The sequence below is a fragment of the Cebidichthys violaceus genome, unplaced genomic scaffold (assembly GCF_023349555.1).
Source record: "Cebidichthys violaceus isolate CVI_PGR_0920_01 unplaced genomic scaffold, fCebVio1.0.p SCAF_15, whole genome shotgun sequence".
NCBI lineage: Eukaryota > Metazoa > Chordata > Actinopteri > Perciformes > Stichaeidae > Cebidichthys > Cebidichthys violaceus.
Genome location: NW_027176318.1, coordinates 7,866,908 through 7,893,593, shown reverse-complemented (window position 1 = coordinate 7,893,593; position 26,686 = coordinate 7,866,908). Strand labels below are relative to the sequence as shown.

Below are 26,686 nucleotides of genomic sequence, written 5' to 3'. Positions count from 1 at the left end.
CCAGGATTATAATTATTGATGCATTAAAAAGCATTTCAAATGTTGCAGGTTGTGATGGGACACATTTAAATTGCTTTATACTGCCAGATTGTTTATTATATAAAACCAGACCATTCTGTACTAGCTGGTTGAAGATTTTTAATGTAATTCCTACGATGACAAAAACACATAACAGCAGAATTAATATCAGGAAGAGAAGGGAGGATTTATAATGTTTAATATGAGATGTTCTGCTGCCCCTTTGTGGTAAAAAATATATGCACACATACTTTATACTAAATGACTGCTATTTCACTGCATGGGCAGCCAATATTGTACCCTTGAAATACTGTATATACTATAAGTAGCTGTTAGATCAATTTTAGATTATGGAAGTGTAGTTTATGGATCTGCATCAAAAATTCTACGAGTAGGACGTGACCAACGCCTGAGCTCTTAGATCAGATTTGGGCGTATATGAAAAGGAGTTCTGTCCAACTGTAATATGTCCTATAATCCCTGTGTGGTTACTAGAAACTCTGTTAGTGGATTTGGAATTACTTACAAGAAATAAAGGTGCAGATTTAGGGAGTGACTTTTGTAGATATAAGGAATGTAAATATACAGACTATGCAGGTTTTTACCAATGGATCCAAAGATCCAATAACAGGAAACACAGCATCTTTATTTGCGGTTAGGCACAGAGTTTGAATATACAACCAAAGTGTGTATACTGTTTGGTTGTAGACATTTTGATGACTTTAGAATGAATTGAACAAATTAAACTGAACAAAGTTATAGTTGTTTGTGACTCAGACTCTACTCTGTGCATCTTAAATCAGGTACAACCTTTGCCAAAATGTACTCTTTCATATAATGGCAACACATTCAAGAGTAATAAGAAAAGAGGCAAAGTTACATTTATTTTGGTTCCTGCTCAAGTGGGCATTCTGGGTAATGAGAACAAGCTGTTAAAAAAGAAAACATAGACGTTCGTATCAAAAGGCATTTTTGGGAAGAAAATCAATTAAGAGTGGCAACAGCACTGAGACCAGGAGATAAGGGGAAGAGATTTACTTTTAGTTCTAAGTAGAAAGTGCATTTTGATGAAAAGAAACAGAAAAGAGGAGGTAATAGTGACTAGATTACGAACAGGACATGGTAATCTGAAAGGCAAATAATAGGGAAGCATCCAACCGGTCTTTGTGAACATTGGAGGTAAGCGACCAGAAACAGAGGAATATTTGTACTTTTTATTTTTAAGTTGTTAGTTGCAGAAAAAGAAAAGTTCAAGGTTTCATTTATTGTCTTTGTCATGGAGGGTGGAGGATGAAAAGCCTGAGGAAAGAAGCTGCTCTGAATTCAAGTGGCACTGCAGCTGATAATTCTGTATTTCTTGCCAGACGCTACCAGGGTGAACAGGCTGTGGCTGCTGGGTGTTGTCTTTTAATATCCTTGAGCTCTTCGCAGGCACCTCCTGTCACCAATATCACTGATGCAAGGTAGATGGGTACCGATGATGTTCTGGGTCGTTTGAATCACCCGCTGTAGAGCTGTCCTGTCCTGGGCCGTGCACATCCCATGCCAGTTGGTAATGTTTCCAGCCAGGAGCTTTCTGTTGCTCCTTAACAAGATCTTGGCCCAGGAATTTTGCCTTCTTTAGTTTCAAGAAATACAGTCGCTTTTGAGCTTCATCCGGATGGAGATGTGTGATGAACATGTCAGGTTTGTTTGGGATGCTGATTCCCCAGGAACTTAAAAATGTTCACTTGCTCCTCCTCAGCACTACTGATGTAGACAGGGACGCGTGAAGGAAGAACATATATGGGCTAACAAAAGCAGGATTAAAGAAAACAATGGAGAGTGACGGGAATGAACAAGGCAGATGATATTAGGTCGGCTTCAAGTGGAGAAAAATCTGACGAACTGGACACTGTAGGAGTTAACTAAGTCCAGAAGATGGCAGCAATGCACAACTACGGACGCCAGCTGTCCATAAAACTCAGAGAAGAAGACAACCTACCACGCATGCGCAATACGAAGTGAAAGCTGGAGACACATCAACAACGTCAACAACGTCAACAACATACTCATCGTTACTATTGTCCATCACCTTGGTGTAAGAAAGGGAATGGGATATTTCGAAGAGCACCGTTATTGCTTCGCAACCAACAGGAAAGACTAAATCTGCCTGAAACGACGCTTTAACGAAAACGGAAGAAGAGAGAAGTGAAACCTTCAGCTGGGGCTACACTTTCTGGAAGTCGCTCCAAACAGTTGACAGACGACGCACTTGCTTCCTGTTGTCAGTGTGGCTATTAAATACACAGCGACGAGATGCAATGTAAGAAGTATCGGTAAAGGACACTGAAAGGTAAACAACCCACCGTACCCCGAGTATCTGTGTTCTTCATGAGTCTGCTGGCAGGATGTCGCTGAGTTCGGGCGGTTGGGCTCAAACCCCCGGCTACACAACGCCGGACCAGTCCGCCGCCCTCCCCAGTCACTATGGGGCCTCGCAGTCACAACTCGGCTGCCAAACCGTCCTCATGTCGGTGCGGGTGTCGGTGTGCCATTCCGGTATTCGGCCGCTGTGTCTTCCTGGAGCGGGCGATGAGTCACTCCGCCTGCAGCTGAGCATGGACCCGGGGAAATCCGGGGAATTCCGGCTGTCGCTCCAGGACAGCAGCGGGACCGGCCGGAGCGTGGTGAGTTCAGGGCAGCGAGGCAGCAAGCAGTGTTGGGGCTTGTTGTGATGCGTTTTTTGAAGGAGAAACACGAATGTGACAGTGCATAGTGCAAGGACTTAGTTTGTGGAAATACTGGCTTGTTACGAGGGCTAAAGATTATTGTGGTGACTTGTTTATTTAGGTGCACGTAAGCATAATATCAAATGACACAATGTGGGTATTCATTTTCACTCTATTAGACATGGCCTCAATATGGAATAAAGACGTTTTTTGTACATATTATGACAGTATTAAAGTTACTGCCACACCGTGAAGCACGAGCCTGTGGACCTTTAGAAGGTCAGGTGGAGCAGTTGCCCAGTTGGTAATCTAGCACTGCTGGGGACCCTGTAATAAGAGGCTGTATGTCTACGCTTGACCTCTCATTACAGGTTGTACTGTATATTTATAAATCTTTTAAAGGCCTGAAGAGGTAGGAAAAAAATGCTAAGAGTAGTGAAAATCAGAAGATAATTGTTTTTTTGCTTCTTTAGTACTTTATTAATAATCCAGGGACCCCTTAGATTTAGTTTGTGACGCCTTGGAGGGCTCCCGATCCTCAGGCTAGAAAGCACTGTCACAGAGGACAAGCTTTCAGAACACTGTGTTTGAACGCAGCCTTCCTTTTGAGGAGTCTGAGGATGCTAGTGTGCAGCTGAACCCTGCTCTTAGTAGAAAATGCAAAGAAAGTGTCACACAATGCATTAGTCAAGCCTGAAATCAACTAGTCTTTGAAAATTGATTGCATTTGAATATTATATACAGAGCCTTTATTTTTGTCAGTTATAGCAATTATTTTAAAAGTCTCATTATACAGCTACTCAGTCTCAGTGTATGAGGTAAACCAAGCTAAGACTGATGCAGTATAATGCAACAGATCTCCAAAAAGTCCTACATTCACTCTTAGATTTAACTCAATGATTATTATGCCTTTATTGTTTTTAATTAATTGCATTTACAGAATATGTCATATTTGTTTTTTTGTTTGACATTTTCTTGGCCACATACTGTAACAGTGCATCTAGTATAATAAAATGTTAAAATTATGTTTTTATCAAACCAAGTACACACATGCAGTGATTTTCTCATAATGTAACCTATGATTCATTTGCCCAATATTTCCCTACCTCTTCTCCTTTATTCTGCCTCCCTGTCCCTCCTCTCCCAGACCATCGCTGAGTTTGATTTGAGGACCGTAAAATATGAAGTGAAGTCACCAAAGTGCCACGAGCTGAGTTTGGCGGCGCCTCCACATGACCGCATCAGCTTCAACTTCCGCTGTGACAAGGAGGCCCAGGAGTGGGCTACGGTGGTGACTTCTTCACTGAGAGAAGCACACAGAGGTCAGTCGCCCCTCACTGTTTTTTTAGATAACAACCACAGCGAGAAGGGGGGGGGGGGGGGGTAGATAAGTCATACCTTGTAACAAACCTAACAGTACAATGGGCAGTACAAGATCCCTGTTGTGTGTGTGTGTGTGTGTGTGTGTGTGTGTGTGTGTGTGTGTGTGTGTGTGTGTGTGTGTGTGTGTGATTTGGTGGAATTCATTTGCCCTTTAGTGAACTTAAATGAGCTTGACGAATCAAGCTGGTTATGTATTTTTTGAACAGAAGAGCTTGTCTTTGCTCATATTTTGGCTTCAGGGGGAATTTCAATAAATTGGTCTGTGCTTGCTTCCATAATACGTCCTTGTTTACTCACTTACATGCATGTAAATGAGACTAAGAAAGATTAAAGAAAGTGAAAAAGCAATATGTTATTTTGGAATGATAAGAACTTTGTTATGGATGATTTTTTTTAAGTTAGCAACAGTTGCTGTAACACAATTTCCAGCCCATAGTTTTCAACTAATTTAGTAAACAATGATAAATAACCATCCAAGATCAGAACAAAGTAGTCATCTTGTTTTTTGACTTCCTGTCTGTTGTACTAGAACGTGTCTCTGTTAAGATAAATGTTTCCATTCCTGTGTAGATGAAGAGTTAAAAGATTTCCGTCCACAGCGGCAGAGAGATACAAAAATGAGACAGTAGGGCAGGCCTTTAGTAGACTGTGGAAATGTTGATTGGTGTTTTTTTTGTTGTTTTTTTTATCAAAATGCTTTGCTCTGGTTTTCCACATTTCACAGTCGCCCCTCAAGATATTGATCCACAGCGCTCCCCAGACGGTCTCCATCGTCAGAACACCCTAACCCTGCAACGAACAGGTGTGAACCCTAAACATCTTCCTTACAATATGGAATATTACCAGATTTTTTAGATGTGACGTAACTAATTCACTGACTCCCTCACTCGTTTTATTCATTCATTCATTCATTGAATCATGTTTAGCCCTCTAGTGGCTGTTTGGAGGTATGGCAACATCCTCTGCACACACTTGCCCGTATGTTCACCCATGTGGGCTTGTCTGTGTTTCCGTGTGTGTGTGTGTGTGTGTGTGTGTGTGTGTGTGTGTGTGTGTGTGTGTGTGTGTGTGTGTGTCCCCATCTTTAGAGGATACCTGCATAGAGCTGACCCGAGCCATAGAAGCAGGAGACATGCAGTCTGCTTCTGACTTCGCTGTCACACTCGCCCAACAACACGCCGCGCTCAAGATTCAGCCCTCTGCCAAAGACTATGAAGACACTGAAATCAAGTAGGAGCATCGCCATTATTAATTAGTGTTTCAAAAACATGATTGATGGTCGATAAATGTTACATTTTATATTTCAAAATGTGGTATAAAGTAGCTCAGGAGACACAGTTTTTAGCCAATGTGGCTAATGGCTTGTGTTTCGTTTTATCTAACAGCTTGGCTGTTGCAGTTGAGGATTCGTCTTCGTCCTGTTGTGTCACTGTGAAAGTTTCCCCGTATATGACTACCACAGCACTAAAACAGCAGGTTAGTCTGAAGAATGCTTCTCTTTTTCATTTATGTCCTGAAAGAATCATGTCCATTTTATTTATATAGCACAAGTCACATCTTCCTTAAAAAAACACTATCAGTCTATTGAGAAAGTTAAAATTTCGATCTTTCTTTTTTCCTTCTTTGGTTTTTCTACCACCTCAGATGTTTCTTGAGTATGGCTTTCACCCGCGGGTGCAGCGCTGGGTGATTGGCCAGTGTCTGTGCACCGACCAGCGCTCTCTGGCTTCGTATGGGGTTCGTCAGGACGGTGACACGTCCTTCTTGTACCTCCTGTCAGCCCGTCACGCTCGCTTGACCCGCCATGTCCTCCAGCAGGACCAGGAGAATGCCCTCCTCCTCAGTCCTCCATCCCTGTCCCTCCCCACTCCCCCCCTCTCTGCTACCTCTGCAGACGGCCCCTCGTCCCTGGACCGGAGGCCTTACGCCACCCTGCCGCCCAGACTCCATACCAGCAGCAACACTGGTGAGTGACAGTGAGGTACATTTTTGTGGAAGAAAAATCAGATGCTGCAACAATACCAGAGGATGTCATCTTGCCACTGCAGCCCCACTGAACTGAGAACTTTGCATTAAAACTACAATGTGGTCCAATGTATTGTTAAAACCCATATATGCTTCTAGCATGACTAACTCACTGGTTGCTTATTAGTTTTTATTGACTTTTTTCCTCAATACATGTTTCAGGTGGCTCACAGAGAGGAAACATCAGTGAGATCAGAGATCTCATCAACCTAGAGATGCCTCAACTCAATGAAGCACTGAGCCCCAACACAGCTTCCACCCAGGTAACATACAGCAGTTATGGTGGTTAATCCGGGTGGTGTTTCTTTATTCACACAGTGAAAATGATGTCATAAGAAAAGTCCTTTGATAAGAGAAGTTGCATGTAGTGCTGTTTCTCTCGTGTTAAAACGTAGTCTTTATGGAACTACTCCGTGCCTTAGGGTTGGTCGTGCCCTTCTTGCACTTACATTAACAAACCGACACGGCCGGGCTGTGAGATCTGCAGCACGAACCGCCCAGACAACTACGTCATCCCCGGGGGATACCGACCAGATGCACTGGAACTCAGACGGATCCAGCAGGAGGAGGCGGCGATCAGACAGTACCAGCAGGTATGAAAAACTCACTCACACCTGCTCCGCCGAGCATACCGTGCACCCAAAGTCTTACATATACAATCATACTGTGTGTATGAACCAACATCTTCTTTCATCTATATTAGAGTAAAACCTTATTGTGGCGTCCCATTTGGTAGCATTAAACAGAAAAGCAGAAAAGCTGCGAGGCAACACCGGGCTCCAAAGATGACAAAATACTAAGGAGGGGAAGAATGAAATTGATTCAAAGTCGACATTTCAATTCAAATTTGCAGGCCCTCTCAGGTTGACTCTCTTCTCTTCTGTCTCTGTTTTTTTGAAGGAGAAAGGGAGAAGAGAGGTGCTGAGGAGTGCTGGGGCTCAAAACAACTCCCTCCTGTATAACCTGGACCAGGACTACTGAACACACACAGACAGGGGCACACATACACATGTTTATTTATGTTTCCTTCACACACAGTTTGAACTTGTAGCATCGTTTCCGTTACACTCATCAGACACTCGCTTTTAGGTCACATAAGAAATAATCATGTGCAGGCCTATGTCTATACGTCTTATGTGCTTGAAATGAAAGCATATGGTTCTGTTATTTCTACCCTGAAGTTGAATGTAGGTTAAAGAGCTCATTTAAGATGCACAGATACCACCAAAGCCTATTTAAGGCTTAGTTCAGCCTAATGTTGGTAAAATATGTAAACAGGTGGTGGCACCTGGCTCCAGTGTTTTGCATGTTCATGAGATTTTACAGTAACTGTATGAACAGATGATTTCATATTTTATCAAAATGTGGCAACTCTGTTCTGGTGAAAAGTAGTACCTGACGGATACTGGATTTCAGAGGACAATGTTGACATTTGAGAGTTTAAAAGAAACAGTTTTTAGTTTTTTTTTGTCACTTAAACACACTTTTTGGAGCCTTAATTACGAAGCAAGCTCAACTTCGTCTGACTCTCTTGGGGTTACCTGGCCTCACTACTTGTAATCTCTTTTGTCCCTGTCAGGGTCCCGTAGGAATGTTAACTTTGAACCTCCTGTGAGCTGGTCAAGGGTCAGGCTGTTTAAGGTGCTGGTCTACTCCTCTGAAGCTTAGTGAAGCCCAAAGATATCTGGCTATCCCACTAACCTCGCTTCATAGGGTACAAGCCCCTGGCAAATAGATTGGTTAAATTCTAGTGAAAAGGTTATGAAAGTCAGCGCTTTATATTAATAATCATGATCACTGTTGACTTTCAGCAATAAGTGGGCTTTTTAATGAACTCTTAAAGATCCGAGGATGCCACTAAGTTGAATGTATTATTAGCCTGATTGTTAATTTTGCACTGTTAATTGTATATACTCTGTGAAACAGATTGGAATAAAATGTTTATACACAATGTGTGTGTCTGCATGTGTAAATTAGCCTACAATACTTCAATTGTCTGCATTGCCAATGTCATTGTGCCCCTATGATTAAAAACTGAAGGGAAACAGACCATTGGTTTAACCCTCTCAACAACACCACCCCCTGTGCCAGGCAAGGGAAGAGGAGCGCAGGGAGAATTTTGCCCGGCTAGTGATGATGGACAGCCAGGACCTGCTGCCTAACCCAGAGTCTGTGGACTGTAGGATCTGCTACGTGGACCTGAAGCCTGGAGAGGGTGTCCTGCTGAGGGAGTGTCTCCACTGCTTCTGCAGGTAAGATTCAGGAAGAGGGGGATATAAAAAAAATAGACGAAGAGTGTTTTGTTTTTTTTAGCTTGATTGAATATCCTAAATGTTTCTCGCTGTGTCTGTGTATTTGTCTGCACAGAGAGTGCTTACGTTCAGTCATCATGCTGAGTGAGGAGCCGGAGGTGGCCTGTCCCTACAGAGATGACACGTATTCCTGTGCCTGCTCCCTGCAGGAGAGGGAGATCAGGGCTGTGAGTTACACCAAGTATTTGCTCTCTTACAGAAGAGACAGTATCTTAATAACTGGCATACTAGCAGGTAGTAGTATCACAAAGCATCAGAATATGTAAATCAACCTCACTGTACGTTTTGTTTTAATTAAGCACGCTGCTTTCATTCAAACACTGTTGATCCCAGCCAAGGAGCTGGAGCTACTGCTCTGCTACTTGTTTTCAGCCCAGACTTTGACCTTCCTCCCCATGGACTGATTTCAGCTGCTTCAGCCGATATGAAGCAAGAGTTAGCCAACCTCCCCAGATAGATGTCAAACAATAAAATGTGGTCCAACCAGGACTGCTGAAGATGGTTTGAATGCCTCTGTTTGAAGAGCGAGATGTGTAGTTGAAAAGTAGAACATGGACTTTGAAATACCAGCTGGACACAGTATTTGCCTTGAAAATACGTGTACTACGTGTACATTTACCACACAAAACGTGTGCATTGTGTACTACACGTGACTTTAGTTAGAAGTAAAATGGAAACCGTCCTCCTCTTCAGAATTCATAACATTTAATTGCTGTTGTGTTCACCTGAACCCCGACTATAACTTATAACTAGTATTATTAGGGTTCACTAGTCCTCCTCAACTTCTTTCCCTTTCTCCTTCACAGTTGGTGCCAGCAGAGGAGTATGAGCGCTGGCTGCAAAGAGGTCTGTCAGTGGCGGAGTCCCGATGTGAGGGCAGCTACCACTGTGCCACCCCAGACTGTCCGGGCTGGTGTGTGTACGAAGACACGGTCAATGTCTTCCACTGCCCCGTCTGCAGGAAACACAACTGCCTGATTTGCAAGGTATGAAGTATATACAGTATATACACACAAATAACACATAAGATTGTGCATTTAATGTGAATAAACACACAGCCAGGGTAAAGATTATGATGTGCACACATCAATTATTCAGAGATAATTAACAGCAACATCTTCTTTAAAAGGAGCAAGTGACACAAGAGTCCCACGTTTTTAATTGTTCTTGTCCCCTCATGCTAGCTTCTGTTTAAAGACAGAAATGTTTCTATTTTTATACATCAGAGACTTTTCACTGAGGTTTCTTTTTCTGTCCCTGTTTCTATTTTTCTTCTCTCCTCAGTCTATCCACGAGGGAATGAACTGTAAGCAATACCAGGATGATCTTGCAGCACGCGCTATAAATGACTCAGCTGCCAGGAGGACGACACATCTACTCAAGGCGAGCTGAATACACTGGAGCATTTGTGTGTGCAGTAAAAGGGAAACGGAGACCTCCTCTGAGCTGTCTATCACTGTTTTTGCTATTCCATGTTTAGTATTAGATGAATGTATCAATAGTATAGGCAATCCATACGTGCAGAGATTATGCTACAACCCGTAGATAGATGGCTTTGTGTTTTCAAATGAAAACTGACCCTCATGTTCTGTCTTTTAGACCCTTGTGCAGTCAGGCGAGGCAATGCACTGTCCCCAGTGTGGCATCATTGTGCAGAAGAGAGATGGATGTGATTGGCTGCGCTGCACTGTCTGTCACACTGAGATCTGCTGGGTAACAAGAGGACCCCGCTGGGGACCTAAAGTAAGAAATGCTTCCTTCCTTTCCTCATGGATTTGTAAATCTGATTTATGAGCCACATTGTGTTGGTGGTCTACTTCTGTGGAATGGAAGTCTGATTCATAAACCTTGGTTTGATAGTCTCTCAAAAGAATAAATATCTGTTCATTGTCATAAAGTAAATGTGTCATAAAACCAAAATACAGCCAAAACATGGTTGCTAAAATAAAAAAGGGTTTCATTTAAGTAAGTTGAAGGTTTGATAACTATTATACTGATCCTTTCCAAGGGTCCTGGAGACACCAGCGGAGGATGTCGCTGCAACGTCAACAATCAGAAATGCCATCCTAAATGCCAAAACTGCCACTGAGTATCTCAAGAGCGGTCCTATTGTAAAAGGGAATGAAAGACTCAACGTAAAATAAACTATCCTCTAGAAAAAAAGATGTGTGTTTAGGTCAAAACGGCGGGATTGTTACATACAATGCATCCTCCTTGTTATAACTGGAAGCATTCTCAATTTCTGACCATCACTTGTTTCCCTTTTCAGTGCAGTCACAATAACAAATTATACGTTGACGTTTAGCTCTGCCTCTCACCAATATTGACATGCAGGTGTGTGTGATTTAGACAAGTCAGCATTCAGTATAAATAAAATTACCACTTCTGACTGTTACGGTAATATGCTTGTTTACAAGTACGCAGGGAAGGAATTTTAACTTTACAATGATTGCACTGCAGAAATAGCAATACAGGTGTGTTGTTTTCTGTTTTGGTAGTTACATACCGGATTGCAAGTGGCCTTATTCTTGTGCACAAAAGCTGTAGCAGAGTGTTTATGTTGACATTTTTTCTATGTTGTTTTCTTGATATGCAATTTTCTGCATAGAGATAGATCAAAAAAAGTGTTTTGAGTTATATATGGTTCTATTTGTTGTGTCTGTGTGATAGTCTGACTGCATGTATGCCTTACCTGCCAAAGAGGTTTGAAATGTGTCTGATATGTTGTTTAACCACCTGAATTTAATGGAACCGTGCCGTTTGCATTGACTCGCATGCTCCTGTATTTGACGAGCGCTGCAGAGGTCACTGAGGTACTGCTGACCCGCTGTGTAGCAGAGTGTATTGTTTAATAGTCAAATGTTAATTTGCGATACTTGAATACTTTCTGAGAAGGCACATGTAAACACATTTTGTCGATAAGCTCATATTCTTGTTAAGGAGCTCATGATGCATATGGTGATATTAGTCAGCATACTTAACAGCTTTTCTTTTTGTTATAAGAAAGCTTTGTACCCATTATAACATTTTCTAATTCATCGATGCATGAATTTGTTATTCTATTTCATAAGTGGGAACTCAACAATGTACTCTGTACCACCTTCACCAGGATAAGAGCATGTAGGCTCACCAACTGCACTCTCTGTTAGCCACCAGACTATTCCCTGGACTACACTACTGCCCCGCACTGACAAGCCACGAATACGTCTGCACTGTTACTTGTGTTAGAGTATCAGCTCTGTGTTGCTGATGTACTGTTGTGCCTTAATTATCAATAAATACCACTTAACCTCACAGACTTCTTTCTTCTTCACTTTATTTAGATGCAACAACTTTTAAGCCAACAAAAAAAAAAATAATTAAAGGTGACTAAAGTGGTGAAGTCCAACTTTATCCAACAGAGACATTTAACCGAGATCAGGTCATTGCTTTCATCTGCAGACCTAGAAAAGGTCCTCTATGCCTGTATCTATGATCTGCTGTAAGCCGTATTGCTGCTTGAGATCCTCTGGCAGGGCCCTAATGGTCCCAAAATCTGAAGCTGGCTGGGACTTCACTGTCTGGACCCTTCACCTGGCAAACTCAGTATCCTTTTTAAATCTCTTCTTAAAACTTTGTAAAACTACAATGTTCATCTTTTTGTGGTATTTGTTGTAATTCTTATTATTTTATTTCATATATTGTGTTTTGGGATTTTCTCATTTGTTTTTTACAGTAATGCATTTTGTAACTTTGTATGGAAAGATGCTATATAAATATAGTGTCTGTCATTCCCACGCTGACGTATTTCTAAAAAGTCAACTTGTCATGAGCTCAGACGAACAGCCCTGCTTCGGCTTTGTGAAGTTGCATTTTCCAGCTGATTCAAGAGGCTTTTTAGATAGTGTATTGAATTAAAAAAGTAGGAGCTTTCTCAACTCATAAAGGAACACTTCATCCTTCATTGTATCAATATATATAACATTCAAACTCACCTGATTTGGAGATGAATGGTTTTCACTGAACAGAAAGGGAAATAATAATTTAAATCTGAAAAAGTAACACAATCTGTCAGAAGAATGTAGTGGATTAAAAAGTATTTTTATAATACTTGCCTCCGACATTCGTGAGGTTGTGGAGTAGATCTATAACAATGCATAAAATGGAAATAAACTAGTAAAGTACAAGTACGTCTACTGTACTATAGTAGAGTACTGGAGTATGTGTACTTATTTACATTCCACCACTGCATTTAGGCTACTGAATTCCTAAGCCTATGACAAAGTGTTTGTTTAAATCCAATGGTAAATGCTGGTTGTCATTTTTTTTGTTTGGTTCTTTTTTTTCTGAAAGACTGAGTTAATTTATCATATGAGAGGACGACTTTATTCTTGTCCCATGTCATTGTCAGTCTGTACTACCAGTGCATCGTCAACAGGTGTCCGAGTCGCGTGTTGATAACGTGTGCACGTGGAGGGACAGGGATGTCCATTTCATTTTTACAGCAAATGATTAATGGGATGGACAGAAAATGCTGTGAAGCGATAACAATTTTAGTATACTGACTTGTCTCAGGTAATTCAATAATTACCTTATTTTATCAAGAATGCTGCTGAAAGGGTTCTTGATAAAATAAAACTGCAGCCTCTGCAATCTTTGTGATTAGGGACCTTCACGTGTGAATGCCTCTCTGTTACATAATTATGGAGCAGAAAGGTAAAAGCTGTGCGCCTCCCTGCCTCCATAATACCGGCTCCTCGCAGAGGGGCGGAGTTTAAACCCCCGTCAGCAGCACGTAGTGGTAGCTCCGATTTGCTAATGTATTTCCTGTTTTCTGTTTGCTGACTGTTACTCTGTCAGTGCAGCGGCGGCGTACAGGTGAGTGTTGATGCCGTTCACCGTCCGAATGTTCAAATCTTCTGCTTTGTAGCTTCGAATTCGTTTTGTGCATGCTCCCTGTGCACGCAGACGGTGAATGGTCTGCAGACATATCGTGCATGTTGACCCTGCCACGTATTTAGTGTAGAAGTCATTTCGAGGCAGTGCAGCTGTCTCGTTTATCCACTGTCACAGTTGATGGGTTGAATGCAGAAGGTACATTTCATGTATGTGTATATTTATATGACGACTCTAATAAAATCTCGTTTAAAAAAAATAAAAAATCGTTTTACTATCTTTGAAATAGATTTTTTTTGTTAATTAGTTTGTTCTTGCAGAATCCGTTGCGAGTTTATGGTGGCTCTTACTTTATGGTTGTCTGGGTATTGCATGTTTTGCTGTGATGCAAAATCCCCTTTAAAATAGTATTTACATTTTGTAATGTAAAGACATGCAATACATAGACGTAATAGCTAGTTTAGACTCGCCATCCTGACATGTTTTTGGGAAAATATAATGCAGAAAACCTAAATCCGCACAAACTAGCTCAAAGTGTGAGACCTGAGAGACAAGCCAAGTTAAAGTGACAATAAATGCGATTTTATTTCATATAAACATTTATGACTGTTGGAGAAAGATATGCAAGAGGTGTGCATGAGAACTGCCAGGAGTGTGTGAAATGTATTGATGCAAAGTAGTTTGTATGGATTTTATGAATGAATATGTGTCTCAGCTGATCTCCTATCAGAAGGCTCCAGTGTTGCATTGTGGATGTGGTTAATCTCTCCCTCTTTCTTACTTTCTGTGACTCCAGCTATTCACAGACTCAGGAGCAGCTCTTCTCTCTCTCTCTCTCCACTATGACGGAGACTAAAAGGAAATTTGACTTTGCCATCGACCGGGGTGGCACCTTCACCGATGTGTTTGCCCGGCTGCCTGATGGTCGAGAGAGAGTCCTGAAACTGCTGTCCCGGGACCCCCAGAACTACAAAGACGCTCCCACTGAGGGGATCCGCAGAGTCCTGGAAGAGGTAACGTGAAGGAATGGATGTATTGATACAAAGGCTGATTTTCTGAAATATTAGCAAGCACTTTGTAGTTAATATTCCATTCATATAAAGCTCTTTTTGTACTGTTGTTGAGCTGCAGATTGCTGTCTTGACTTGGAAGTCCAAATCCCAACCTTTGGCTTTTGACTACCTTATGTGTTTCTTATTAAATTAAATTAAATTATGGTCACAGTTATAACACAGCACTATGACATGAGTATGACTCCAGTCCAGATGCCATTTCTCAATTTTATTTATTTTTATTTAACCTTTAATTGGCCAGGATTGAGATTCTGGACAAGATGGCAGTTCAAAAGTTTCCCCACATAAAAACACAAATAACAGACGTAAAAAGTAAAGCAAACATAAAAAAGGTAACAGACTTAAAAAACTAAAGCGCAAAAAGTAAAACAAACAGACTTAAAACAAACCAGCAGAGCATTTCCTTCAGCGTTAGGACATGCACATTCAGTACTCAATTGATACTTAATCCTGCTTATTTAAATCCTGCATGCCCATGAAATATTCAACCTTAAAATGTCTCTCTAGCTCACACCAAATTGATGGACCAAAAACATTAAAAATACCAAAAACTGTGCAGGTTTGAGGAATGACAAACATAATTTGTCCACAGTAAAACAAAAACAAAAGGAAGAAGGAATCACCACTTTTCTGTAAATAATTGTCACTATTATTGATGGCTGTTATACTATACGATTATTAAAGAGCAGATCCAGACTTCCATTAAGATCATGTTAATCACAGTTACATCTCTATGTATGAACAGAACAGTGTATGATGTGTGTTTGTGTGGATTTATTGACAGGAAACCGGGCGGGTCTTTCCTCGCGACCAGCCCGTAGACACCTCTCTGATTGGCTGGATCAGAATGGGCACAACGGTGGCAACCAACGCGCTACTGGAGCGAGAGGGAGAAAGGACTGCTCTCCTGGTCACGCTGGGCTTCAAGGATTTGTTGCACATAGGCACACAGGCCAGGCCGAAACTATTTGATTTGGTTTGTAATGCTTGTTTTTCTTAATTCACATGAATATATACATAAATGTTTAATATTGAAAGGTAAAGCGAGTACAGACATGCTTTTGTGACATGTCAAATGAAAAGCCAGCTTAAGTAGTGAGCTCATCCAACCACTTAACCACGGCTACCCAGTCAGCACCACCATGCCTTTTTGGTTACACTGTATGTTGTGTTAATGAGTAGCCTGGGTCCGGCTCCTGTGTATCTGCAAAACAAGGTTTAGACATTATTTAGTGATACAGATACAGGGGCAGGACTTGGGAGTTTGCCCCCATACCAGTTTCACCATTGATGGTTTAAATGGTCACTTATCTATGAAGCTGATGATCTGCTGCAGAGCAAGGTGTCAGAAATCTACCTTCTGTATGCGTGTTGCAATGTGTTGCATCCATTCTTATCTGCATGTCGCTGGGATGGACTGTTCATCAGATGTCCCCCTTTGTTGGGACGCCTGCTTTGAATTCACGTGCCTTACGTGTGTGTTTTTGTGTATATGCAGGAGGTGGCGGTTCCCGAAGTGCTGTACGAAGAGGTAATCGAGGTGGATGAGCGAGTTGTTCTCAGGCAAGATGGCTGCCAGCTGCCCAGAAAAGAACCCAAACGCATTGTCACAGGTGTGAAACACAACTATGTACTTGTAATCTTTTTTGTACTACCCCCCCTACCTCCAAATCTCCCCCTCTAGTCCTCCTTAGCTGCCGTCCTGTTTACGCTCTTAACACTGATATGTCAGTGGGGATGGGAATACAGCAAAGGCCATATTCTGTATTTTTTGGTTGTAAACGTAGGAATGTAAGCTCAGTCTACTGGCACACGCATGAGAGCACTGCCTGGATGCTTAACATAAATTGACTTAATCCTGATAATCTCCATGTGTGTGCTGGTTTTCCTCAGGCAGTACAGGGGATTCTCTGGAGGTGTGGAAGGAGCTTGATCTTGAGCGAGTGGAAAAAGACCTTAAGGGAGTTCTGTCTCGCGGGATCACCAGTCTTGCCGTCCTTCTGCTGCACTCGTACACGTCAGTAGTCCATCTTGTTTTTCTACCATCGGGAATAGAATGTATTTACACAAGATCCTAATCTTATACCATGTTTTATCCGTTAGCTTTCTTTCCTCCTCAGGCCATCTCCCCAAGCCAAGATTTTATTTTAACTTCTAACTACTCACTATTTTTTTTATCTCAATGTCACTGTAAACTGAATTATGCAACTCTTGCTCTGAGTCTCCCTCTCTCTGTGGGAGTAGTGGTATGTACTCTGTACATGTCAGTGGTGTCTGGTGTCCAATAGCCTGTTCCTATTTTATGTGTAACACATGTGGTTTAATGGGTGAAAGTTCATGCTTTTCTTCCCATTTCTTTTCACTTAAATTCAAGTCTATTCCTATGCAGTTAACCAACATTTTTGCTTCATCTCACAGATAAAGCTTTAAAGTGATAAGACACACAATAGACTGTTAGCAGCAGTGTAATTGTATAAGAGCTTTATTAATGTTTGACTTGCATTTAAGCTCCACCCCATTCCTCTCCCCCCCTCTCTCTCTCTCTTTCAGATGGTCTGATCATGAGAAAGCAGTGGGCGCTCTGGCACGTCGTCTGGGCTTCACCCAGGTGTCTCTGTCCAGTGAGGTCATGCCCATGGTGCGGGCGGTGCCTCGGGGCTACACCGTCTGCGCCGACGCATACCTCACACCCAAAATTCATCAATATTTAAAAGGCTTTACCTCTGGGTTCAAGGGTGGACTGAAGGTGTGTTTCACACATCAATAGATTTGTTCTTATTTTTTTTGTTGATACAAAATACCACATTTTCTTTCATTAAGTGCTTAGTCTACTAAAATCTGTGATCTGTAGGTTTACTAATGAACCTACAGATCACAGATAGGATTTTCCAGATGGTCCAGTAGTGTCAGTTATAAACCCTGTTTCATCTGAACTCTGTCCTCAGGGTGTGGACGTCCTGTTCATGCAGTCAGATGGCGGTCTGACTCCTATGGAACAGTTCTGCGGTTCACGGGCCGTTCTATCTGGACCAGCGGGAGGGGTGGTGGGATACGCCATCACTTCATACAGCCCAAAGGAGAAAAAACCTGTGATTGGCTTTGACATGGGTGGTGAGTAGGAGGAATGCTGGGGAAAGTACCTTGAACAAATACCGAGTGCACAGACTATGTGAGGAGCTTCTTGCTATTGTTTTGTAGCTCTTTGTTGCACAGTCTTTGCCTGATATCTGACAGAATTGTTAACTCGAAACTCAGTGGAGTGGCGGATTGAAAGGTCTGGATCCAGGCAAGCACAATTTACTGTGCATATAAATTGTCTCATATTTGGATTATTACATGTGATGTTACATGTTCTTATATTTCTGACTTTCACTTACAAGGGTTACAAATGGCATTAAGTGCATAGATTAATTACAGATAAAAGAAAAGGGGGAAACAAGTCACTTCCTGTGAATTTTCTTTTCTCTCCATGTTTCTTGTCGTTCTGACTGCCGCTGTCTTGTCTTTCTCTCCAGGAACATCCACTGATGTCAGTCGCTACGCTGGCCAGTATGAACACGTGTTTGAGGCTACCACAGCCGGAGTCACCCTGCAAGCGCCGCAGTTGGACATCAACACTGTGGCTGCAGGCGGAGGATCGCGGCTCTTCTTCAGGTTTGTTAGTCAGTCGGCGTGTTTGTATGTGACATTGACTATTGGGGAAGTCTACCAAATTTACACATCAAAGTCCGTTTACAGGGCTTGCTACTGCATATGTGAAATAAAGTTGTGTAAAGCCTTTCGTGGCTGCAAAGGGAGCTGCGCAAAGTCTGATAATTTGCCTCAACTAATGAGGTGGTGGCAGGATGCAGTCCATCTTGTGAGCAAATGAGTCAAGAATGGATGCACAGCGATGAGAAAAGTGCATTGCTGTGAGACATTAAAGCTTTGCTAGATGTTTGCTGCATCCAGTTGGGTTTGTTTTAACTTTAATTTCAAATCAATCACGATTAATTGAACTGTTTTTCCATCCTTTCTGTTTCCCCTCCTTCCTTTTACTTCCCTCTCAGATCAGGGATGTTTGTGGTTGGACCAGAGTCTGCAGGTGCACATCCAGGACCAGCCTGTTACAGGAAAGGTAACTGGACTGTTTGTGTGTCCTCCACCATTACTCCCTTTTTATTTCTGTTTTAATATTTCCAATTCATTTCAATGCATTGTTGTGATTTCTTTTTTCCACAGCCTGGTAGATGGTACATTATAGATTTCTCATCCACCTTTTGCCCTCTCTTCGAATCATATTGAATCCACTCGATCCACACACATGTTGTCAGACAAAAATCCACACACAGAGCTGGGATTTCTGTTTTCTCATGTCCTGCTCCTCACAGTTCACAGTTGGAACTCTGATGTGTGCTTACAAAAAAGACACATGACACTGACTTCACTGTTGATGTTCCCTGTAGGAGAGTTGGGTAGCTCCAATTTATACAACAATTTTCTTGCTTTCACATTTTGCACAGTTACATAACAGATGTTTAAACACCTGACTGAAACGTGTTTAATTTGGTTAAACGTGTGTACTTAGTTAGAACAGCATGAGTATGGAAAATAAACCTATTGACTTCTTGTGGGATTTTCCTAGGCGGCCCTCTGACTGTCACCGATGCTAACTTAGCCCTGGGTCGACTCCTCCCTTCCTTCTTCCCAAAGATCTTTGGGCCAGGGGAGAATGAACCGCTGTCATTGGAAGAAACCATGAAGCATTTCCGTCATCTGAGCCAGGAGATCAACCTCTTCTTGTCCTCCAACCAATCACAGGCACTAATATTTACTGTCATATTAAGTAGTGTCAAATCGTCTTAATAATTCTGTTAGGGAGTATTAATGATGAAGCTAAAATTAGTTTTTGATGTTTTCATCCGCAGGTTAGCGCAAATGGAGCCAACCACTCGCACAACAGCAAGTCAGAGATGAGTGTGGAGGAGGTTGCCATGGGATTCATTCGTGTTGCAAATGAGGCCATGTGCCGGCCAATCAGAGCTCTGACACAGGTACTTTGGGTTTTGAAGTCTTTGCTGCAACTTGGTGAAAATAGTAACGCTGAATGTTTGGTTGTTAAATGTGGCACACATTTAAAATCAAATGTTTTTTTTCTTTTCCGTTACTCTCTCAATCCTCCCCCGCCTCCCTCACCCCCATAGGCTAAGGGCCATGATACATCTCAGCACGTGTTAGCATGTTTCGGGGGTGCAGGGGGCCAACATGCCGGTGCTATTGCCCGAGCCTTGGGGATGAAGACTGTCTTCATTCACAAGTAAGGGTGATAGCTTTTGTTTAAGTGTGTGTGTGTGTGTGTGTGTGTGTGTGTGTGTGTGTGTGTGTGTGTGTGTGTGTGTGTGTGTGTGTGTGTGTGTGTGTGTGTGTGTGTGTGTGTGTGTGTGTGTGTGTGTGTAGGAGAGTCGTGGTCATGCCCAATACGTTTGGCTGTGATGCATGTGTCTGTGTGTTGCAGATACAGCGGCGTGCTGTCAGCCTATGGTCTGGCTCTAGCTGACGTGGTGGAGGAGGTGCAGGAGCCGTGCTCGCTGCAGTACGAGCGGCGCTCTTTCAGCGAGCTTGACCGGAGGGTGGAGCAGCTCTCGAAACGCTGCCACGATACACTCTGCGCACGCGGATTCACCAGGTCAGCGCCCACAACACAACACGGTTTGGGGTGACTCTTATGCCTCTGGGATCCAGGTGTGTTAATCCATGCCGTCATACTCACTAAATATTTAACAAGTAATGACGCAGCCCTTTGTTTCTTGTCCTCTTCAGAAGCCAGATAACCACTGAGGTCTTCCTTCACCTGCGTTACAAGGGCACTGACTGCGCTCTCATGGTTACCGCTGCCGGTTACCCCACCAACGCCCAGTCCTGTCTAGCTGGAGACTTCAGCAGTGCCTTCACCAAGCGGTTAGCTCATTGTTTATTCATTTGTTCGATGATTTGTTGATTTATTCATCTACTGAGCTATTGGCTGGAACGTGTATTCACTCATTGCCACTTACACTTTTGCTCCTTTTGTTCCTTCTGTTTACATTGTATAAGCAAACACACAGGAGATAAGCCTGAACTTTGCTGACATTTGTTTACTCTACTCTTGGCTTCTAATGTTCCTCTAACCTTAATCCTCTACATTTGCTTCCTCTGTTTGTTTGTTTTTTGTCCTTCTTTTAGTTATCTGACGGAGTTTGGATTCACTATCCCAGACAGAGCCATCGTGGTTGATGACATCAGAGTGAGGGGTTGTGGGAAATCTGGTATCAAATCGGTGTTTAAAACAAAGACGAGGAGTGGACAGGCCAAACCAGTCACGGTACACACACTCTCTTACACCTACAAATAGCTAATATACATTATCTCATAGATAGATAACGGTGGAAACATCATGAATTTATGTTTTCATTGTAATGAAAGATGTTAACTTGTGGCAATCTCTGTTCTTTTTAGATGACCAAGTGTTACTTTGAGGAAGGCTACCTGGACACCAGTGTGTATCTATGGGAGGAGCTGCCATGTGGTCACTGCATCCAGGGACCAGCCATCATTATTGACAAAAACAGGCAGGCATTTCCCCTTACTGCCTTTACTAGCTTTCCAATAAATATCAATCAAACACTTTTTTAGAGATGTGCCGAGTCAATCCTAAGTATCTATATAAGGGCCAATCTGGGCATATTTTAATGGATGGATTGGTATCTGCTAAAATATAGCCCATCCAAATCTGATCCTTTCTCTACTGAACTACTGTTCAGAGTATTTTTGTTATCCCAACACCACCGAGTGAGACGTCTTCTCTCGAACCGATCACTTCACGTACATTTTATGAGTCACATAGTCCCATTTGTGTTATTTAAAAAATTTAAGTTTACAAACAATCATTTTGAATCAGGACTTTCAGTATTTGGATCAAGGAGCTCTTGAAAAATAAGGTGTGCCAAATTTAGAAGGTGACATCTGTTATTTCAGTGTGTCAGATACATATTTAACCATTTAAGTAAATGTAAGTATCAGGGTCGGAGACACTTGATAGGGACATCCCTACTTTTTTTATTATAGTATTGGCTATTCTTAATTTTACTTAAATGTTTTAGATTTGTTTCAGTCAGGATTAAGTATCTCCACCCACGGCTTGAGAACTACCATTACACAGGTGCACCGTATTTTTCTCATAAGCCAATAAGAGCAGACTGGGCTTTTTTTGGGAAGGGGGCTTAAAGAGACAGTCGCTAAAACGGCCCATTTCAGACAAAAGTTTTTTTTAACATTAAAGCATGTAAACTTGTTCTTGAAGAAACCTAAAATACAAGTATGAACCTGAAAAGTGAGCATGATATGTCCCCCTTTAATGTCTATATTTACCTGCATAAACATCTGTTTGTTTAATAGCATTTTTCCGACCCTTTCCTCCATCAGCACCATCCTGGTGGAGCCGTGCTGTGAGGCCCATCTAACAGAAGGGGGCGATGTTTGTTTGACTGTAGGCTCTGACCCTCACTGCGCCCTGGGCACTGAGCTCAACACTGTGCAGCTCTCCATCTTCTCTCACCGCTTCATGAGCATAGCAGGTACACCAGCAGAGGAGAGGAGGGAATGAGACGGGAGCCAAACGCTGTTAAAATTAGGGAGTGCAGTGATTGTGGGTCATTATATTATGTTGAGTATTATTTTCTTATTAGCTTGCTCAGTTGCGTTCCACCTCTCCTCCACTACAGAACAGATGGGTAGAGTCCTCCAAAGGACCTCCATCTCCACCAACATCAAGGAACGTCTCGACTTCTCCTGTGCTGTGTTCGGACCAGACGGTGGTTTAGTGTCCAATGCACCCCATATCCCTGTCCACCTGGGGGCCATGCAAGAGACCGTCCAGTACCAGGTACCACTTGTGGGGTGGGGGGGTGGTGTTTGTGGTTCTGAGTTTAGACATGCTACTGAAACACTTACGAATTAACACCCCATTGTGACACAAAGGATCTTCGGTTTCTTCTCCTTCTCTGTGCAGATCAGATCGTTGGGGAACAAGCTGCAAGAAGGCGATGTCATTCTGAGCAACCACCCATGTGCCGGGGGCAGCCACCTGCCAGACCTCACAGTCATCACGCCGGTCAGTCGGTCCAACTTTCTGTCTGCATTCTTGCTCTCCTCATCAGCAGTCTTACTTTTCACTACATACCTTTACTTTCCTCCGCTATCTGTCCCCCTTTTTTTCTCCCAGGTGTTTAGGAAAGGAGTGAGCAGTCCAGTGTTCTTTGTCGCCAGCAGAGGGCACCATGCTGACATTGGAGGCATCACGCCAGGCTCCATGCCCCCCCATTCCACCTCCCTTCAGCAGGAGGGGGCCGTCTTCACTTCCTTTAAACTTGTCACTGGGGGCGTCTTTCAGGAAGAGGGTAAGAGAGGAGGAGGTGAACCAAGAATCAGTGTGAAGGACAGATGAAAGGAGATAATACAGAGCTGTCTTGCCGACAAGTCTAGATAAAAAGTCTTATTGCTGGGAGTGTCAACTATACCAGTGACTTTACATACTGTAGCCAGATAACTACAAATAGCTTATACTTAACGTAACTACCATTTCCCAAAACATACAAAATGACCTGATGTAAAGCATGATTATGAGCAACTAGCCACCAGTATTTAATGTTACTTATCTGCTAAGTAAGGGGCAAGTTTTGAAGCTTTTAAAATAGCCACTGCTCCCAACTGTGTGACAATGCACCAGTAATGTAACTTTAACGATAACAATAAAGGTAAGTGATGCATTGCCCATCTTGTGGGAGGTTTAATTCTCCGAAGTTTTTTTTTTAGCATATTAAAGATAATTCAAACCAGTGGCTGGAAGGTCTGAATCAGTATATAAACGTACTGAATGCTTTGGGAAAGCAGCAGTGATCTTCAGTAAATGTGTAGTTAATGAGCTAAAACATGCAAAATCCCCAGTATAGTGATAAGGAGAGCTTAGAAAGCAACATAATCACCTTGCACCGTTTGTTTCAGTTATCTTTAGTTTAACATTCACCTTACTTTCTTTAATCTTACTTTCCATAGTGCTTTTCTCTTTTTCTGTCTCCTATTGCTAACTCGATTCCTCTCATGCCTGTTCCCTCTGTTTCCCTATTAGCTCTCACTGAAGCTCTGATGGCTCCGGCCCAGTACCCACACTCCTCTGGGACTCGTAATCTCCATGACAACCTGTCAGACCTGCGAGCTCAGGTGGCGGCCAATCAGAGAGGCAGCCAGCTGGTGGGGGAGTTGATTGACAGCTACGGGTTAGCTGTGGTCCAGGCCTACATGGGATACATTCAGGTAACTGTGGCTACAAGTGTTTTGGTGTAGAGGAACAACAAAATACTGTTTTTGTGAAAAGTAGTAACAGTAAGTACTATTAATGTTTCAGAGTAATGCAGAGCTGGCAGTGAGGGACATGCTGAGAGACTTTGCATGTCGTCGACGTCAACAGACTGGCTCCTTGGAGGTGGAGTCGGAAGATTTCATGGATGATGGGACGGCAATCAGACTGCGGGTTCAGATTAATGAGGAAGAGGTGAGCGGGGAGGATCTCCTCACGATGATCTCCTCACGATGATCCAAACATTTTGTCTTGCACAAGGAACTAATCAATTTACATAAAAACCTCCATCACCACAGGGCAGTGCGGTGTTTGACTTCACAGGGACAGGAACAGAGGTTTGGGGGAACTGCAATGCTCCACGCGCCATCACCCTCTCTGCCCTCATCTACTGCCTGCGCTGCATGGTGGGACAGGACATTCCCCTTAACCAGGTAAAGAAGTTTATTCTGGGACACCTCTGTGGGTTTTAAGGAACATTTAATGTTTGATTACACACTTGTTTCGTAATTCTTCCTGCACAATTCAAATGCTTTAGAAAATATTCACTTCCATATAGTTTGTATTCATGCGTTTCCTTTTTTCATATCCAGGGATGCCTTGCTCCAATCAAAATCATCATACCCCCTGGCTCCATCCTTCAGCCTTCCGAGAATGCAGCTGTGGTGGGAGGAAATGTACTCACATCCCAGAGAGTGGTCGACGTTATATTTAGGGCATTTGAGGTGTGCGCTGCTTCACAGGTGAGAAAAACAAACTTATTGATGTTATCTTTGCTCAAGTGTTATGTTATTCTGTATTGGTGTTATTTGCTTATTTATTGCCATCCTCTTTTCATCAGGGCTGCATGAACAACATTTCATTTGGCAGTAAGAATATAGGTTACTACGAGACAGTTGCTGGGGGAGCAGGGGCGGGACCAGGCTGGAATGGGCGGAGCGGAGTTCACAGTCACATGACCAACACCCGCATTACTGACCCCGAGATTCTGGAGAAGAGGTCAGACAAGTTTTAGTTCAAAGAAAGTTCTATTTCATGTGTCCAGTGATAATGTTTTTGACATTATTGATCTGTATGTTGCTGCTGTCCATCTGGTGCTCAGGTATCCCGTCATTTTAGAGCACTTCTCCCTGCGGCCCGGCTCAGGAGGTGCAGGGAAATACTGCGGTGGAGACGGTGTGGTGCGGAAACTTCTGTTCAGGAACAAGGTGGTTCTGTCTGTACTGACCGAGAGGCGATCAACCCGTCCCTACGGCCTCCTGGGTAAACTCTGACCCTCAGCAGCCATTTTCATGTTTTGGTTTTGAAATAATAGCTGTTTGCTAGTGGTGTCACTCTTTTTTTCTATTGTTCATACTCATTTTCAAACTTCTCTCTGCTGGGTAGGGGGTGAGAACGGTGCAGCAGGGCTGAACCTGCTTCACAGAGCAGACGGTCGAGTCCTCAACCTGGGTGCCAAAACCAGTATCAGCCTTGAGCCTGGGGTAAGACTGCATAATGTGTCCCTGTAGTATTTCTGTCATGGCACTATACTTTCCAAATAACAACGGTAATAATAAACTGAATTTTGTTATATTTTGCATGAATTAAGATTGTATTCTAACAGAATATCATTCCAAGATGCATGTCATTTACATCACAGTTATTCTAATGTAACTGTGAGCAAATGTCTTGAGATGACTTCTGGTATATTCAGATATGAAACCATAATGTGATGAGTTACCTCTGCAGTTATTAAATAGTGTCCCATGTCTCAGTGAAAAGAGTCGCATAAGAAAACTTGCATGATGTTGGTTTTGGAAATGTTTATGTACAGCTTTATATTTCAAATATGGTCAAGCAGTCTGATAGTAATCAGAATACACACTGGTTAACCCTTTACGTTTTTTTGAGGTAACCGTTTGTATAAACTGAATAGTCAGCTGAATCCACTCTGTCTGTGTGTCTCCCCCTACAGGACATGTTCTGCCTCTACACCCCTGGAGGAGGGGGTTTCGGAGGAGAGGAGGACACAAACGGACGACCCCAGACCAAGCGCAGGCGCCTGAATGAGTCTTTCCCAGAGAGAGGCAGCGTCTTTGATTACCGAATGGCACAAGAGGGTGTGTGAAAAGAAATAAGGAGAGGGAGAGCTGACAGACAAGACAGAAGAGAAATAAACAAGCTGCAGGCTAGTACCATTTCAAGAGTATCTACTCGTACCAACAACTATCATTACAGTTAAAATCACTAAAACAGAAATTATTACAATGATACTGTTTTGCAGAATCTGTGTGCTAGCATATATTCAAAAGACTGTTAGCTCAGGCATCAATCAGATTTGTATGATGGACAAATAAGATGTGTTGCTCAGTTAAATGTAACATTCTACCTGTTAGTTTGAATGTCTTTCTTATTACTAGGAAAATCTGAGTAGCCTTCAGTGAGTTTTAAAGTCACATTTTGATAATACATGTCCCAGGAAACATTACATTTTATGGAGACAACTAATTTGCCATGGAAGGTAAGACATAGTGTGTATTTTTTCCTACTGAAATGCTCTTAAATGATTAAAATCCAGTCTAACAATGCAAGCGAGAAGCCAAACATGTGAAGCAGCTGCTAATCTGTTTTAACTGGAACAACCACTTATCTAACACCACAAAGTCAATGTGGTTACAGTTCATCTGTTATTTTAACAGGACAGACAAATAAACCCCATTTGTACTCTTTAGATTGTCGTCTTTTTATTTCTTTCAAAGAAAATTGTAGTTTCACTTATCTGTTTTCGCTCGTCGGAGGAGATGTGTTTGTGGAGTATGTAGAAACTCTGCCTGCAAAGATTGATCAAATAATATTGTGAAATGCACAATGTAGCAGCAGTCCTGTGGCATGCTCCGTCTATACCAGATGTAATGTCTCTCTTTTCACTTTTAGCTC

The 26,686-nt window shown here is 42.5% G+C and overlaps 2 protein-coding genes across 2 annotated transcripts; both read left to right on the top strand.

The window, feature by feature from the left end:
• The first annotated feature begins 1,997 nt into the window (after nucleotides 1-1,997).
• Nucleotides 1,998-11,743, top strand: shrprbck1r (sharpin and rbck1 related). The gene is made up of 14 exons (XM_068709793.1): nucleotides 1,998-2,687; nucleotides 3,877-4,051; nucleotides 4,837-4,914; nucleotides 5,201-5,342; nucleotides 5,498-5,588; nucleotides 5,757-6,078; nucleotides 6,300-6,400; nucleotides 6,560-6,730; nucleotides 8,229-8,389; nucleotides 8,505-8,616; nucleotides 9,256-9,435; nucleotides 9,734-9,832; nucleotides 10,049-10,192; nucleotides 10,458-11,743. Exons 1-14 carry the CDS (start codon nucleotides 2,409-2,411, stop codon nucleotides 10,536-10,538), a joined length of 2,136 nt encoding a protein of 711 aa, XP_068565894.1. The 5' UTR covers nucleotides 1,998-2,408; the 3' UTR covers nucleotides 10,539-11,743.
• Nucleotides 11,744-13,263: 1,520 nt separating this feature from the next.
• oplah (5-oxoprolinase, ATP-hydrolysing) lies at nucleotides 13,264-26,480 on the top strand. The gene is made up of 28 exons (XM_068709791.1): nucleotides 13,264-13,306; nucleotides 14,121-14,337; nucleotides 15,182-15,373; nucleotides 15,896-16,010; nucleotides 16,291-16,414; nucleotides 16,948-17,143; nucleotides 17,343-17,508; nucleotides 17,913-18,051; nucleotides 18,447-18,514; nucleotides 19,022-19,197; nucleotides 19,305-19,430; nucleotides 19,581-19,693; nucleotides 19,892-20,062; nucleotides 20,197-20,334; nucleotides 20,599-20,737; nucleotides 20,872-20,984; nucleotides 21,838-21,989; nucleotides 22,137-22,297; nucleotides 22,424-22,525; nucleotides 22,637-22,811; nucleotides 23,540-23,724; nucleotides 23,816-23,962; nucleotides 24,067-24,201; nucleotides 24,361-24,510; nucleotides 24,609-24,766; nucleotides 24,870-25,030; nucleotides 25,154-25,251; nucleotides 25,725-26,480. Exons 2-28 carry the CDS (start codon nucleotides 14,167-14,169, stop codon nucleotides 25,875-25,877), a joined length of 3,924 nt encoding a protein of 1,307 aa, XP_068565892.1. The 5' UTR covers nucleotides 13,264-13,306; nucleotides 14,121-14,166; the 3' UTR covers nucleotides 25,878-26,480.
• Nucleotides 26,481-26,686: the final 206 nt, after the last annotated feature.

Excerpts from the sequence above, each read along its gene's own strand:
- shrprbck1r (XM_068709793.1), top strand. The coding sequence starts at position 2,409 with ATGTCGCTGAGTTCGGGCGGTTGGGCTCAAACCCCCGGCTACACAACG. Across the intron at positions 8,617-9,255 it reads AGGAGAGGGAGATCAGGGCT|TTGGTGCCAGCAGAGGAGTA; the intron begins GTGAGTTACACC and ends TCTCCTTCACAG. Across the intron at positions 9,436-9,733 it reads ACAACTGCCTGATTTGCAAG|TCTATCCACGAGGGAATGAA; the intron begins GTATGAAGTATA and ends TTCTCTCCTCAG.
- oplah (XM_068709791.1), top strand. The coding sequence starts at position 14,167 with ATGACGGAGACTAAAAGGAAATTTGACTTTGCCATCGACCGGGGTGGC. Across the intron at positions 21,990-22,136 it reads CCGCTTCATGAGCATAGCAG|AACAGATGGGTAGAGTCCTC; the intron begins GTACACCAGCAG and ends CCTCCACTACAG. Across the intron at positions 22,812-23,539 it reads GGGCGTCTTTCAGGAAGAGG|CTCTCACTGAAGCTCTGATG; the intron begins GTAAGAGAGGAG and ends TTTCCCTATTAG.